The 13432-nt window shown below is 49.8% G+C and overlaps 1 protein-coding gene across 8 annotated transcripts in view; it reads left to right on the plus strand.

Moving 5' to 3' along the window:
* The window catches only part of nsun6 (NOP2/Sun RNA methyltransferase 6), a 60165-nt gene that overhangs the window by 36270 nt on the left and 10463 nt on the right, over positions 1–13432 (plus strand). For 7 of the 8 annotated variants that reach the window (XM_072508555.1, XM_072508552.1, XM_072508550.1 and 4 more), the window contains 3 exons: positions 10143–10287; positions 11241–11386; positions 12987–13112. In XM_072508555.1, coding sequence (XP_072364656.1) covers positions 10143–10287; positions 11241–11386; positions 12987–13112 — 417 coding nt within the window. The remainder of the gene's footprint in view (positions 1–10142; positions 10288–11240; positions 11387–12986; positions 13113–13432) is intronic. The other variant, XM_072508558.1, reaches the window with a different exon arrangement.

Raw genomic sequence — 13432 nt, forward strand, 5'->3', positions numbered from 1 at the left:
GGAGTATTCGGCCATAGCCGTTTCGGACCATGCCCCGCACTGGGTGGAACTGGAGCTGGGAGAGGAGACAGACCAACGCCCGTTGTGGCGGCTGGATGTGGGACTGTTGGCGGACGAGGTGGTGTGTGGGAAGGTGAGGGGGTGTATCGAAAGATACTTGGAGGCCAACGACAACGGGGATGTGCGGGTGGGGGTGGTATGGGAGGCGTTGAAGGCGGTGATCAGGGGAGAGCTAATCTCCATCAGGGCATATAGGGAGAAGACAGAGGGCATGGAAAGGGAGAGGTTAGTGGGGGAGATTTTGAGAGTGGACAGGAGATACGCAGAGGCCTCGGAGGAAAGATTACTTGGGGAAAGACGACGGCTCCAGACGGAGTTTGACCTGTTGACCACAGGGAAGGCGGAGGCACAGTGGAGGAAACGCAGGGGGCGATCTACGAGTACGGGGAAAAGGCTAGTCGGATGCTGGCACAGCATCTCCGTAAGAGGATGGCAGCGAGGGAAATAGGGGGAGTCAAAGATGGAAGGGGAGGCACGGTTCGGAGTGCGACAAAAATAAACGAGGTATTTAAGGCCTTTTATGAAGAGCTGTACAGATCCCAGCCCCCAGCGGGGGAAGAGGGGATGAGCCGATTCCTAGATCAACTGAGATTCCCGAGGGTGGAGGAGCAAGAGGTGGTTGGTTTGGGGGCACCAATTGGGTTGGAGGAGCTGAGCAAGGGTTTGGGGAGCATGCAGGCAGGGAAGGCCCCGGGACCGGACGGATTCCCGGTGGAGTTCTCCAGGAGGTACGTAGACCTGTTGGCCCCGCTACTGGTGAGGACCTTTAATGAGGCAAGAGAGGAGGGGACCCAGCCCCCGACAATGTCGGAAGCGACAATTTCTTTGATCCTAAAGCGGGACTAGGACCCACTGCAATGTGGATCGTACAGGCCGATCCTGCTCCTCAATGTGGATGCAAAGTTGCTGGCAAAAGTGCTGACCACGAGGATCGAGGACTGTGTCCCGGGGGTAATGCACGAGGAGCAGACGGGATTTATAAAGGGCAGGCAACTAAACACCAATGTGCGGCGGCTCTTAAACGTGATAATGATGCCATCGGAGGAGGGAGCGGCGGAGATAGTGGCAGCTACGGACGCGGAGAAGGCCTTTGACCGAGTAGAGTGGGAGTACCTCTGGGAGGTGCTGCGTAGGTTTCGGTTCGGGGGAGGGTTTATCAGTTGGGTTAAGCTCCTTTACAGAGCCCCGATGGCGAGAGTAGTGACGAACCGGCGGAGGTCGGAGTACTTTCGACTGTACCGAGGGACGAGGCAGGGGTGCCCCCTGCCCCCCCTGTTGTTCGCATTGGCGATCGAACCATTGGCCATGTCAATGAGGGAGTCTAATAAATGGAAGGGGGTGGTCCGAGGGGGAGAAGAGCATCGGGTGTCGCTATATGTGGATGATCTGTTGCTGTACGTGGCGGATCCAATGGAGGGGATGGTGGAGGTCATGCAGACTCTTAAGGGAGTTTGGGGTGTTTTCGGGCTATAAGCTCAATGTAGGGAAGAATGAGCTCTTTGTATTACAGGCGGGGGACCAAGAAAGAGGGATAGGGGACCTACAGCTGAGGAGGTCGGAGGGGAGCTTTCGGTATCTGGGGATCCAGATAGCCAGGAGTTGGGGGACCCTACATAAACTGAATCTGACGAGGTTGGTGGAGCAAATGAAGGAGGATTTCAAAAGATGGGACATGCTACCGCTCTCGCTGGCGGGTAGAGTGCAGTTGGTCAAAATGGTGGTCCTTCCGAGGTTTCTGTTTGTGTTTCAGTGCCTTCCCATCGTGATCACAAAGGCCTTTTTTAAGAGAGTAGGCAGGAGTATTATGGGGTTTGTGTGGGCGAATAAGACCCCGAGAGTAAGGAGAGGGTTCCTGGAACGCAGTAGGGACTGAGCAGGGTTGGCGCTGCCAAACCTGGGGACTACTACTGGGCAGCAAATGTGGCGATGATCCACAAGTGGGTTATGGAGGGTGAGGGGGCGGCATGGAAGAGGATGGAGATGGCGTCCTGTAAAGGAACGAGCCTGGGGGCGTTGGTGACGGCACGCTGCCACTCTCGCCGACAAAGTATACCACGAGCCCGGTGATGGCGGCAACGCTAAGGATCTGGGGCCAGTGGAGACAGCACCAGGGTGCAATGGGAGCACCGGTGTGGTCCCCGATCAGGAGTAACCACCGGTTTGTCCCGGAGAAGATGGACGGGGGGTTCCAGAGCTGGCATCGGGCGGGGATTGGAAGAATGGGGGACCTGTTCATCGACGGGACGTTTGCGAGCCTAGGGGCACTGGAGGAGAAGTTTGAGTTACCCCCGGGAAATGCCTTTAGATATATGCAGGTGAGGGCTTTTGTGAGGCGACAGGTGAGGGAATTCCCGTTGCTCCCGGCACAAGAAGTTCAAGATAGGGTGATCTCGGGTGTATGGGTCGGGGAGGGCAAGGTGTCGGAAATACACCAGGAGTTGAAAGAAGAGGGGGAAGCGCTGGTAGAAGAGTTGAAGGGTAAATGGGAGGAGGAGCTGGGGGAGGAGATCGAGGAAGGTCTGTGGGCTGATGCCCTAGGTAGGGTTAATTCCTCCTCCTCGTGTGCCAGGCTCAGCCTGATACAATTTAAGGTGGTTCACAGAGCTCACTTGATGGGGGCGAGGTTGAGCAGGTTCTTTGGGGTAGAGGACAGATGTGGAAGGTGCTCAGGGAGCCCGGCGAACCATGTTCATATGTTTTGGTCATGCCCGGCACTGGAGGGGTTCTGGAGAGGAGTGGCGGGAGCAATATCTCAGGTGGTGAAAGTCCGGGTCAAGCCAGGCTGGGGGCTAGTAATATTTGGAGTAGTGGAGGAACCGGGAGTGCAGGAGGCGAAAGAGGCTGGCATTCTGACCTTTGCGTCCCTTGTAGCCCGGCGAAGGATCTTGCTAATGTGGAAGGAGGCGAAGCCCCCATCCTGGAGGCCTGGATAAATGATATGGCTGGGTTCATAAAGTTGGGGAGGATTAAGTTTACCTTGAGAGGGCCAGCGCAGGGGTTCTACAGGCGGTGGCAACCGTTCCTAGACTATCTCGCGGAGCGTTAGAGGAAGGTCGGTCAGCAGCAGCAACCTTGGGGGGGGGGGGGGGGGGGGGGTGGGGGACGGACCGCCGGGGAGGGTGGGTGAGCAAGAGATAACATGAAGGGTTGGGGAAACTGGCACGTACAGGAGAGGGCCAGTGTACAAAGCTGTGTAAATATATCATTTTGCCATGTATATATCTTGCTCTGCGCGATTTCTTGCCTTTTTTGTTACGGGGGGGGGGGTCATTGTTTGTAAGGGAGAAAAATTGTGTGAAAAATCTTTAATAAATATATATTTTTAAAAAATAAATAAAGGGAACAGCTGTGGCCCCAACACTGAACCCTGCGGGACACCACTCGTCACCGGTTGCCATTCCAAAAAAGAACCTTTTATCCCAACTCTCTGCCTTCTGCCTGACAGCCAATCGTCAATCCATGTTAGTACCTTGCCTCGAATACCATGGGCCCTTATTTTACTCAGCAGTCTCCCGTGAGGCACCTTATCAAAGGCCTTTTGGAAGTCAAGATAGATAACATCCATTGGCTCTCCTTGGTCTAACCTATTTGTTATCTCTTCAAAGAACTCTTAACAGGTTTGTCAGGCACAACTAAGAAGGAGGTCATGAGTATTTTGGCTCTTTTGCCTATCCAAACAAAATACATTTATTTTTCATTCCTAACAAAGGATATTCTTAATGTGGGGTGGTGATGAACAAAATGCATTTTGTTCGCACTGGTATCTCTAGACCATTATCAAGGGAAATCCTTAATTCAGATTATTCAACTGAGCCCTAACATTTGAAAAAGAAAAACTCAATATAATCTCAATTTTAGCATCTCTTCCAAAAAGTTGTACTTTGATCCATACTGAACCTCTCTGAATTTAAATGTCAATCTAGATTGTATGTTTAAGTTTGTAGTAGCAATTGAACCCAGAATCTTCTGACGAAGGTGAGAGTGTTACCAACTGAGCTAAACTGACAATAGGAAGTAATGCTCTTGTCTTCATATATTATGAAATATGACAGACACGTCAAGGGATTAAGCTACACTCACAGCTCTATGTGAGGTGTGTGCATATCGATCTCCTGTGGCATTGCACAGAGCAAGTTAGAGATTATGGTTACTCTTTTAACTGTTTGATGCTTTTGCTCTTCTGTTCACCTCATATCTCCATCAGTCTCTGTCTTTTTCTATTTTTTGGTGGAAGGTGTGGATGGTCTGATACAGTGTGGTGGGAAGGGAGTCACAAGTCAGTGCAGATTGCATTTAGGATGGGGTGGAGGCAAAATGTACCCCCAGTGGCTCCCTTCTCACCATTCCCATTATCCAAAGTTGCCCTTCCCTTTATTTTCCACATAGTCTTTTCCCCTTCCCACCACTATCACTCCCATTACCCCTACCTTTTCCTCTTTGAACAATTCACCCAACTCCTGTATTTTCTGCACTCCCTTGCTTTGCTCTCATTCATTTCCCCCTAACCCACACTCCCAAGGGTGGTGGGGCATACATTGCAATGACTGGTGGATCATATCAAACACCACATCCTTCGGCTATTCTCAATAGGAAGAATACTACTATACTCAACCAACTAGTGCTTGCAATATAATGTCTAAAGTTAAATGTAATTCTGTGATTGGACAACAGTTTCTGAACAATCCTGAGCTAATGATTACGCGAACAATCATTTTAATATTTTCAGTCGGACTCACAATGTGGCTCACTTACGTTTGCTGGAAGCTACATACCTGTCCTCTGCAGGCAAAGGGAAAATGTCCAGACATTACACCCCTTTTTTTTTTAAATAAACACAAGCATGGGGGAATAATAACTCCCTGGTGCATTTTCAATGGTAACTTCTCAATCAATCCGAGCTGATTTGGCCAACAATCCACATCCCTTTACTCGTGCAGTATTAATTGTTGTTCCCTTTGAAATTTGGCATTATTGCATCTGTCCTTTTTAATATAAATTTAGAGTACCCAATTTTATTTTTTCCCAATTAAGGGGCAATTTAGCGTGGCCAGTCCACCTAGCCTGCACATCTTTGGGTTGTGTGGTGAAACTCATGCAGACACGGGGAGAATGTGCAAACTCCACACGGACAGTGACCCTGGGCCGGGATTCGAACCCAGGTCCTCAGCGCCGTGAGGCAGCAGAATTGCATCTGAGCTGATGGGTGCAAGACAAAAAACTTGAACAGCATGCCCCTTACTTCAGCAATACTGAATTTCTGTACTTGTTACAACCTCTGTCCTAATTTTTGAGGAGTATTCTGCATTGCAAAGACAAATTATAAATGAGTCTGGGAGACTTCCGGTAGCGGCCATGATCTGCTAGGTCACGCGAACGGGAGCTCCCGCCGGCATCGGTGTTTCAGGCCGCTAAAAGGAGCGGCGGCGACAGTTAACAGGAGGGACTGATGTTGGAACAGATGTGGGAGATCCCCCCACCGCCCCCCACCCTCCCGCTGGTGCATGGAGAGGACCAGAGCAGAGCTGGCAGACGCGCGAACCTGGGGAAGAAGGTCGAGAAGGTCCGGGAGGACAAAATGGCGGCCGGAGAGGATCGGGAGGTGTGGGCCCAATTATCCATTTAACAGCAGGAGCGCCTTAAAATCTGCTTCATGGAGCTGAAAACAGAGAGAATTGTGGTGACCCAGAAGGTGCAGGAGAAGGAGATCAAGGAGGTGAGGAGGAAGGTGGCGGAGAACGAGGACGAGATCCTGGGCTGGCGGTGAAAGTGGAGGCGCACGAGGCGGTCCATAAGAGATGGCAGGAGAGGCTGGATGACCTTGAGTGCAGATCTCAGCCACAATCTGCGGATCCTGGGCATTCCTGAAGGAGCGGAGGGGGCGGACGTGAGCACGTATGTGGCCACAATGTTGGGGACGCTGATGGGCGCGGGGGCCTTCCCGCGGCCCTTGCAGCTGGATGGGGCGCACAGGGTTCTTGCCAGAAAGCCGAGGGTAAACGAGCCACCGAGGGCGATGGTGATACAGTTTCAGCGCTTGGCAGACCGGGAGTGAGTCCTGCGGTGGGCGAAGAAAGAGCGGAGCAGTAAGTGGGTGAATGGCGAGATCCAAATTTACCAGGACCTGGGAGCTGAGCTGGCGAGGAGGCGTGCAGGTTTTAACCGGGCGAAGGCGGTCCTCCACGGTAAAGGGGTGAAGTTTGGGCTCCTGCACCCGGCGAGACTGTGGGTAACATACCAGGACAGGCACCACTATTTTGATACTCCAGACGAGGCGTGGTCGTTCATCAGGCAGGAGAAGCTGGACCTGAACCAAGGGACTGTTGTATGGGGGTGAAATGTGTAGGTGGGGAGGGACCGAGGGGAGGACGGCGGGTAAAGCATAAGTTTATGGGCATGTCTGCCCTAGTTTGGTTGGGAGTTTTGTTGTTTGTTTTGCTTGTTTTCCAGGTGTTCGGTGCTAGGGGTTGGGAAACGCCCGGGACGGGCGGTCCGGCGCACGGGGCGGTCCCAGATGGCGCTTGCCCCTCTACCCTGCGGGGCAGGGGGGGAGGGCGGCCCGAAGGGGGCAACAAGTTAAGGGTTGGTAGATAGAGGCGGGTGCGGCCGGGGTCAGCATGGGTGAGCTGACTTACGGAAGCACAATGGGGGGTAAACCAGAGCTAAGCGGATGCTTGGCAGTGTGGGGGAGGGGGGAAGGGGTGCTGCTTTGCTGACTGAAGGGGAGCCAGGTGAGGGGTATGGATGGAGAGTCGGGCAAGAGGACCACCGGGGGGAGAGCTGGAGGAGGGAGGCAGGGCCACGTGGTTGGCCGAAAAAGGGAGATGGCTTGTCGGCGGGATGGGGTTACCCCCCCCCAACCAGGCTGATCACGTGGAACGTTAGGGGCCTGAATGGGCCGGTCAAGCGGTCCCGCATGTTCTCTCATTTAAAGGGGTTGAAGGCGGACGTAGCCATGTTGCAAGAGACGCACTTAAAGCTCGCGGACCAGACTGGGCAAAGGAAAGGAAGAGTGGGACAGGTGTTTCACTCGGGGTTAGACTCAAAGACCAGAGGAGTGGCTATTTTGGTCAGTAAACGAGTGGCATTTGAGGCGGGTAGCATCGTGGCAGATAAGGGGGGCAGGTACATAATGGTGAGTGGCAAGCTGCAGGGGGCCCGGGTGGTGTTATTGAATGTATATGCCCTGAACTGGGACGATGCGGACTTTATGAGGCGTGTGTTGGGTAGGATCCCGGACTTGGAGATAAGTCACCCGATTATGGGAGGGAACTTTAATACGGTCTTGGATCCGAGCTTGGATCATTCCAAGTCCAGAACAGGAAAGAGGCCGACGGCGGCCAGGGCCTTGTGGGAGTTCATGGGCCAGATGGGGGGAGTGGACCCGTGGAGGTTTACGCGGCCAAGGACGAAGGAGTTTTCCTTTTTCTCCCATGTCCATGAAGTCTATTCGCGAATAGACTTCTTTGTGTTGAGTAGGGCGTTAATCCCGAGGGTGGAGGGGGTAGAATACTCGGCCATTGCGATTTCGGACCATGCCCCGCACTGGGTGGACCTGCGACTGGGGGCGGAACGGGGTCAGCGCCCTCTCAGGCGACTGGATGTGGGGCTGCTGGCAGTGTATCGCTGCCGTTCTCACCGGCACAATACACCACTAGTCCGGTGGTGACGGCGGTACTGAGGATCTGGGGGCAGTGGAGGAGACACAGGGGAGAGGAGGGGGCCTCGGTGTGGACCCCCGATACGGAATAATCACAGATTTGCTCTGGGTACGTTGGATGGTTTATCATAGAATTTACAGTGCAGAAGGAGGCCATTCGGCCCATCGAGTCTGCACCGGCTCTTGGAAAGAGCACCCTACCCAAGGTCAACACCTCCACCCTATCCCCAACACTCAGTAACCCCACCCAACACTAAGGGCAATTTTGGACACTAAGGGCAATTTATCATGGCCAATCCACCTAACCTGCACATCTTTGGACTGTGGGAGGAAACCGGAGCACCCGGAGGAAACCTACGTACACACGGGGAGGATGTGCAGACTCCGCACAGACAGTGACCCAAGCCGGAATCGAACCTGGGACCCTGGAGCTGTGAAGCAATTGTGCTATCCACAATGCTACCGTTGGGGGATACCAAGGTTGGTATAGGGCAGGTATTAGGAGGGGGACCCGTTTATAGACGGGACTTTCCCTAGCATGCAGGTGCTGGAGGAGAAGTTCGGCCTACACCCGGGGAATGCGTTCTGGTACCTCCAGGTACGGGACATTCTTAGAAAACAGGTGGGGACATTTCCGCTGCTGCCCCTGCGTAGGATCCAGGACAGGGTGGTGTCTGGCATCTGGGTAGGGGAGGGGAAGGTGTTGGACATACATCAGGAGGTGGAGGAAGCCTCAGTGGAGGAGTTGAAGGGCAAGTTGGAGGAGGAGCTGGATGAGGGCCTGTGGGCCGACGTCCTGGGTAGGGTGAACTCCTCATCATCATGTGCCAGGCTCAGCTTAATTCAGTTTAGGGCTGTGCATCGGTCGCATATAACGGCAGCAAGAATGAGTAAGTTTTTTGGGATGGAGGACAGGTGCAGGGAGTCCGGCGAACCATGCCCATATGTTTTGGGCATGCCCGGCGCTTAAAGAATTCTGGCAGAGGTTTGCAAGGGTGATGTCTAGGATTTTGGACACTCGGGTGAAGGCGAGTCCAACAGTAGCGATATTTGGAGTGTCGGAGGATCCGGGAGTGCAGGAAGCGAAAGAGGCCGAGGTACTGGCCTTTGCCTCCCTGGTAGCCCAGAGACGGATCTTGCTAATGTGGAGGGACTCAAAACCCCCGGGTGCGGAGACCTGGGTTAGCGATATGGCGGGGTTCCTCAGCCTGGAGAGGGTCCTTGATGGGGTTCTCCCGGCAACCTTTCCTTGACTTTCTAGGGGAGCAGTAAGTGTCAGCAGCAGCAGCATCCTGGGGGGGAGTGACGGTGGCGGGGGGGGGGGGGGGGGGGGGGTGTTCAGGTGGGGGTACTGTTGATATAATGTGAGTTGGGCTTGGGGACAAAACCCACCTTGTTCTGTTTAAAAAAAAAAAAAAAAAAAAAAATTCTGTTCGTAAGTAGTTTCACTGTAAGCTTTGGGTATATGTTTATTGTTATTTTTTATTACTATCTGTATTTCTATTTTTGTTATGTAAAAACGCTCATTGGAAAAACTTTAAAACATTTATTAAAAAAAAATAAAAATAAATGAGTCTGGGAACGTTGTATAGAAGCAATAAGGCCTATGCACTCTTACTTGTTTAGATATTTGGCTTAATCTTATGCATTGTTTGCGTGTACTGCTTTAATTGGTGTAAGACTTTGGTTCCCTCTAATGGTGTTTCGGTGTATTGGTTCCTTTTTATAAAAGAGAACAATCTCGGAAGGACTATTATGTATTTGGAGTTAAATTGTCCCAGTATTAAGAATAAAATAACAACACAAGTAAAATTCTTCTCCATAAAATTGCTGCCATTTTGCCTGCCAAAATACTTGTACACCAGAATTGCCTGATGGAATTTAGAATGCAATAATTTTTTAGCTGTTATGGAAAAGTTTCAAGTTGTAAATTTTTACTTTGTATTGGTACATGAGTCATCAGGTAAAATGTCCCATCTTTTAATTCACAATGTATGTTTTCTCACTGAACATTTCAAGTCTAGCAATAAAATTCCAATGCCAGTTTGATGCAAGTAAAAAAGAGAAAATGACTACAATTGTTAGAAATCTGAAACTCTGTTCTGATGAAGGATTGAAATTGAAATTGAAAATCGCTTACTGTCACAAGTAGTAGGCTTCAAATGAAGTTACTGTGAAAAGCCCCTAGTCGCCACATTCCGGCATTCGGGGAGGCTGGCATGGGACTTGAACCCGCGCTGCTGGTCTTGTTCTGTTTTACAAGCCAGCTGTTTAGCCCACTGTGCTAAATTCAACTTTAAACATGAACTGTTTCCCTTACTGTGCTGATTTTGCCTCGCTGGTATTTCTCTTTACATTTTTGACAATAGTGATCAAAAACACTCATTTTTACCTCTTTAATTTGGACCATTTACTTTTTCAACAGGGGGAAGTGATAGCAATGGACAAGATTGCAAATAAGGTAAAGAAGATAAAGCAGAATGCTGAGAACTTGCAGCTGAGTTGTATAAAAGTGTTTTGTTATGATGGAACTAAAGCCCTGGCAAAGGAAGGCATTTGGGATGGGCAAGGTATGAATAAAAGCAAGGATTAAATAGCATTAGACAGCACGGAAAAGTTGAGATTGTGCTTGTATATAAAAAACTTCGGTCTCGATTTTTCCAAAAAATTTCAAAGTTAATTTGTGGCGGGTTTTTCAGTTCCCTACCCCTATTCGGTGACAGGTAGTCACTTTTTTGGGCCCTAGGAAGTTTCTCACAGGTTTAACCCACACTGGGCTTTTTTTTAAGCACTGGGAAGCTGAACTCCGAGTTCGGGCCGCCATTTTGAAAGGGTACCCCGATCTCTGAGTGAGCTTGTGGGTCCCCCACATCCCCCACCCGTGGGCAATGTCACCCCTCATACACATGGACACTACCCCACATCCCCCAAGTGATGACACCCGCTATGAGGTCCCTGGGGATCCCCCCTCTTCAAGCCCTCTACAGCACCCCCTTCCTTCTAAGATCCCCACCCATCACCCACCCAACCTCCCGGAGACCCTTACTTACCTGCCTTCACTCCCCCACCCTTCAAACCCCCCCCCCCCCCTATTTCATCGGCGTGGACCCCCTGGCCCCTGACCCTTGGTCGTGCCAAGAATGTGACAAAGCTGTACCCTGTATCTAATATTTAGCAAATGTCTTCAAAGCTTTCCAGCATTTACGTTAGCATCTTTAAAACTTTACAACATGTCCATTGTATGTTGCTGTGCCTAAAATGTAGGGAAAAGAGGAATTCGGTAGATGTGATGTGGAGAAAAAACAAATCTTAGGTCTTTTTGTCAATTTTGATTTCTTCACAGTATATAACAATGGGAAGTACTTAACTTGAAAAGATACTTTGAAAACCATAACCAACAGAAAATTACTTTTAATTTGTCATGTTTCTTTAATTCAACTTGGATCATATATAATTCTTATTAAATTTAGTAATTATGTTTGGTTCAAGCGGCATGGCTAACTATTTCTGATTTCAACATCAGGTCCTCCGTTCCTACCGGAATCTTTTGATCGGGTACTTCTGGACGCACCTTGCAGTGGGTTAGGTCAGAGACCAAATATGGCCTGTGATTGGAGCTTAAAAGAAATCACTTCATATCCACCGTTACAGCGAAAGTTGTTCAGAGTGGTAAGTTTTCCCTTTTATAACATCTGGTAAGTTTTCTCTGTCTTTTGGCCAGAATTCTCTGGTCATCGGGATTCACTTTTCCCACTAGCAGTGCACTCCCGCTAGCAGGTTTCGCAGCAGCGTGGGGTGCTGTCAATGGGAAATCTCATTGACAAGTGGCGAGAGGATAGGATCCCACAGCCAGTGAGCTGCGTACCACCGAGAAACACTCGGCTGGGGGACTGGAGAATTCCACCCAAAATCAGTACAAGAAATTTAGCGAATACCAATTTCTCTACTTGTAATTAAAAATTGAATTTTAAGTATTGTTCTTTAAACTTTAAAAAAATAATTTTAGAGTACCCAATTCATTTTTTTCAATTAAGGGAAAATTTGGCGTGGCCAATCCACCTACCCTGCACATCTTTGGATTGTGGGGGTGAAACCCACGCAAACACAGGGAGAATGTGCAAACTCCACACGGACAGTGACCCAGGGTCGGGATCGAACCTGGGACCTTGGTGCCGTGAGGCATCAGGGCTACCCCACTGTGCTGCCTATTATTCTGTAATAAACTTGATTTGTGCTGTATTTTTGCTTCTGAGCTCTCCTTGAACTCATTAGTAAATTTGGGTGTTGATGTATATTTATTTTAAAAATACAAGTAATCCAAGAGGTATACTGGGAAAGTAAATTTCACTGCAGCTTCTCATGTAACCAGATTTGTGATCTGTAATCCTCTTTATGGAGAAAAATTCAGGGAAGCTGCTTTGAATCTTTTTTTTTTTTATTCATGGGATGTGGGTGTCGTTGGCTGTGACAGCATTTATTGCCCGTCCCTGAGGGCATTTAAGAGTCAGCCACATTGCTGTGGGTCTGGAGTCACACGTAGGCCAGACAAGGAATGACAAGATTTCCTTCCCTGAAGAACATCAGTGAACCAGATGGGTTTTTACAACAATCGACAATGGTTTCATGGTCATCGTTAGACTTTTTAATTCCAGATTTTTACTGAATTCAGATTTCACCATCTGCCATGGCGGGATTTGAACCCTGGTCCCCAGAGCATTACCCTGGGGCTGCTGGATTACTAGTCTAGTGATACCACTACGCCGCTGCCTCCCCATATATGCTTCTTAATAGCTCAGTGATTACATCTACCTTCAGGTAGCAGCTGTTAATGGAGGATGGCTGCACTAGAGCCGTTGGGAATGAAGGAGGTATGGACTGGCGCAGTCTTCACCCATGGTGTCTGCCTGTCCTGTTTTCATTACATTACTACAACTCTCTCTGTTTTGCATGTTTCTCTTCTACTATTTTGTTGTACCATTCACATTTCACTGGACCCATCTTTTGTTTCTATACTTAACGTATTACTGCTCCATTTGCCTTCCACTTTGCCATTTAATTACTCCTGTCCTTTGTCATACCATAGACTTCCCCCCTTTGTCCTTCAAAAAGAGAAAAACATTGGGACAGTGTTTCTCTTTCGAAAGATACTACCTGACATACTGAGTGTTCCTAGTTTATTTTTGTTTTCATTTTATATTTCCAGTATCTGCACTGTTTTGGTTTTATTTTAGATTTGCCTCTGGTTTCTCACTATGACATATTTTCTTAGGCCGTCAACTTACTGAAACCTGGAGGTACTTTGGTGTATAGCACTTGTACAATAACGCTGGCAGAAAATGAAGAACAAGTTGCCTGGGCACTCGATTTGTTTCCTTGTTTGCACTTAGAGTCACAGGTCCGTATTACTCACAGTATGTGGTTAACCTAGTTAAGGCAGTTTATGAAATAATGGGCGAGATTCTCTGGCCTCCCAGCGGCGTGTTCTCAGCGACACGAGGTAGCATGTGTTGGCTGGCGGTGAGATCTATTGGTCCCACTGCTGTCAATGTGATTTCCCATTGATTCCATCCCACGCCACCAGGAAACCCGCGGTGGGGATGTCCTGTCGGCGGGACCAGTGCCATCGGCGGGACCAGTGCCATCGGCGGGACCAGTGCCATCGGCGGGACCAGAAGACATGAAAAGCCAAAAGATCTCGCCCAAAGTTGTCATGTT

Source organism: Scyliorhinus torazame, chromosome 6 (genome assembly GCF_047496885.1).
Source record: "Scyliorhinus torazame isolate Kashiwa2021f chromosome 6, sScyTor2.1, whole genome shotgun sequence".
NCBI lineage: Eukaryota > Metazoa > Chordata > Chondrichthyes > Carcharhiniformes > Scyliorhinidae > Scyliorhinus > Scyliorhinus torazame.